Here is a 1,814-nt window from a genome sequence, read left to right on the forward strand (position 1 = left end):
AGCCTAATGATTCAATTTTTTTTTAATTACATTGTGGGAAATTGGGATAAAATTTGCCATAAATGGGATCTTGCAGCAAATTTGTGTATTAAATATTAAGGCTTTCCCTCTCAGGTTGATGTTTTTACTATTTACATTATTCGATTATCGGGACAAATTTTTTTTAAGGTTTCTTTAACCTCACTGAAAGGAATACCCAGAATTTTTGCTTCGGTTTTCCATTTGATTTGGTTGTGCGGATATATTGGTATCTTTCGCCAGCCACCTAATTTGATTTCGACCATCTTTCAGATGTTGACCTTTAATCCTGATATTGTTTTGAAGTGTTGCAGTAACTGAGCTAGTCGTCTTATACTTTTTTTGATGGTACAAATGCAGGTTAAGTCGTCTGCATGCGCTATTACCTTTGTTACAGTTCTACTTCCAGGAACTTGCAGACATTCTATGTGTTTGTCTTCTTTTATTGTTCTGATTAGTGTGTCTATTGCAGTTACGAAAAGTAGCATGGACAGGGGGCACCCTTGTCTGACTGACTTGTTTATGTCTGTTAAGTCACTGAAACATCTGTCTAATAGTACTGTGCTACTCATTTTTGTGTAGCAAGTCTCGATGGTTTTAATTACTTTTTCTCCTAAATCTAATTTTTTAGTACGTTCGTCATAAACTGGTGATCTAATCTTTCAAATGCATGGTCCATGTCTATTGTTATTAGGCATCACTATGGTTTCGATTCTATAATCAGGTAAGTGAATTATCTAATAATAAATTCCCCAACTTCACTGCCTGTAACTGGCGTTCTTCTTCTTCAATACAGAGGACTTTGCAAACATTTGTTTTGTTTTAATTCATTATTTAACACACATTTTTATTCTATTGATACCTTTAATTTTGTGTTAAAAATTATTTTTCACAGATATCAACCACAGTAGATTTTTTTAAATCCAGTACATTATTAATATACTATTGATTATTTGAACATTTACATATAATAATCAATTTTGTTCAAATTTACTTTATAATACTTTTTTATATACTTAGGTTTAATTATCGTGCTACGCATTACATGGTAAAACGTGGCTTTTATAATTTTCTGAATTGGTTCGATGAAAGAGCATGGTATCCATTGGGAAGAATTGTTGGAGGGACGGTAAGTACAAAAACAGTGCTCAAATTTCTAGATGTCTCAGCATTTACAATATATAATAATTTTTGAAAATAGAGTAATGTATTTAATATACATTTTAGTAAATTGTTTTATGTTAACAGGTATATCCAGGATTAATGATTACATCAGGCTCTATTCATTACATTCTCAATCTTTTAAACACACCAGTACATATAAGAGACATTTGTGTGTTTCTAGCTCCAATTTTCAGGTAGTTTTTTTTTTACTTTTAAATTTGCAGTACAAAAGATTCTAAACTCTGCTTATATTTATTAGTGGAATGACTGCATTAGCAACATACTTTTTAACTAAAGAATTGTGGAATGAAGGTGCAGGATTGTTTGCTGCCTGTTTCATAGCTATAGGTAATGAATTATCTATTCATTTTTACAATAATATTTACAAAATATTAAAATGTGATTTGATTATTTAGTGCCAGGCTATATCAGTCGCTCTGTTGCTGGAAGCTATGATAATGAAGGAATTGCAATCTTTGCACTTATGTTAACCTATTATCTTTGGGTAAGTACTGAATTATGTCATATATATATATAGTTACTTTGCATTATCAGAAATAGTTAGAACAAGCCAATTAATTAAACTATACTAAATAGAACACAAGATACATAAATAATCAGGAATGCATAAA

General features: G+C 30.6%; 1 protein-coding gene across 1 annotated transcript; it reads left to right on the plus strand.

Moving 5' to 3' along the window:
* Positions 1–695: 695 nt before the first annotated feature.
* Positions 696–1,814, plus strand: LOC111615661 (dolichyl-diphosphooligosaccharide--protein glycosyltransferase subunit stt-3-like). The gene is made up of 5 exons (XM_023357094.1): positions 696–742; positions 1,033–1,147; positions 1,267–1,376; positions 1,442–1,530; positions 1,599–1,814. Exons 1-5 carry the CDS (start codon positions 696–698, stop codon positions 1,718–1,720), a joined length of 483 nt encoding a protein of 160 aa, XP_023212862.1. The 3' UTR covers positions 1,721–1,814.

The sequence above is a fragment of the Centruroides sculpturatus genome, unplaced genomic scaffold (genome assembly GCF_000671375.1).
Source record: "Centruroides sculpturatus isolate CEXI.00-Female unplaced genomic scaffold, Cexi_2.0 scaffold2546, whole genome shotgun sequence".
NCBI classification, from domain to species: Eukaryota; Metazoa; Arthropoda; class Arachnida; order Scorpiones; family Buthidae; genus Centruroides; species Centruroides sculpturatus.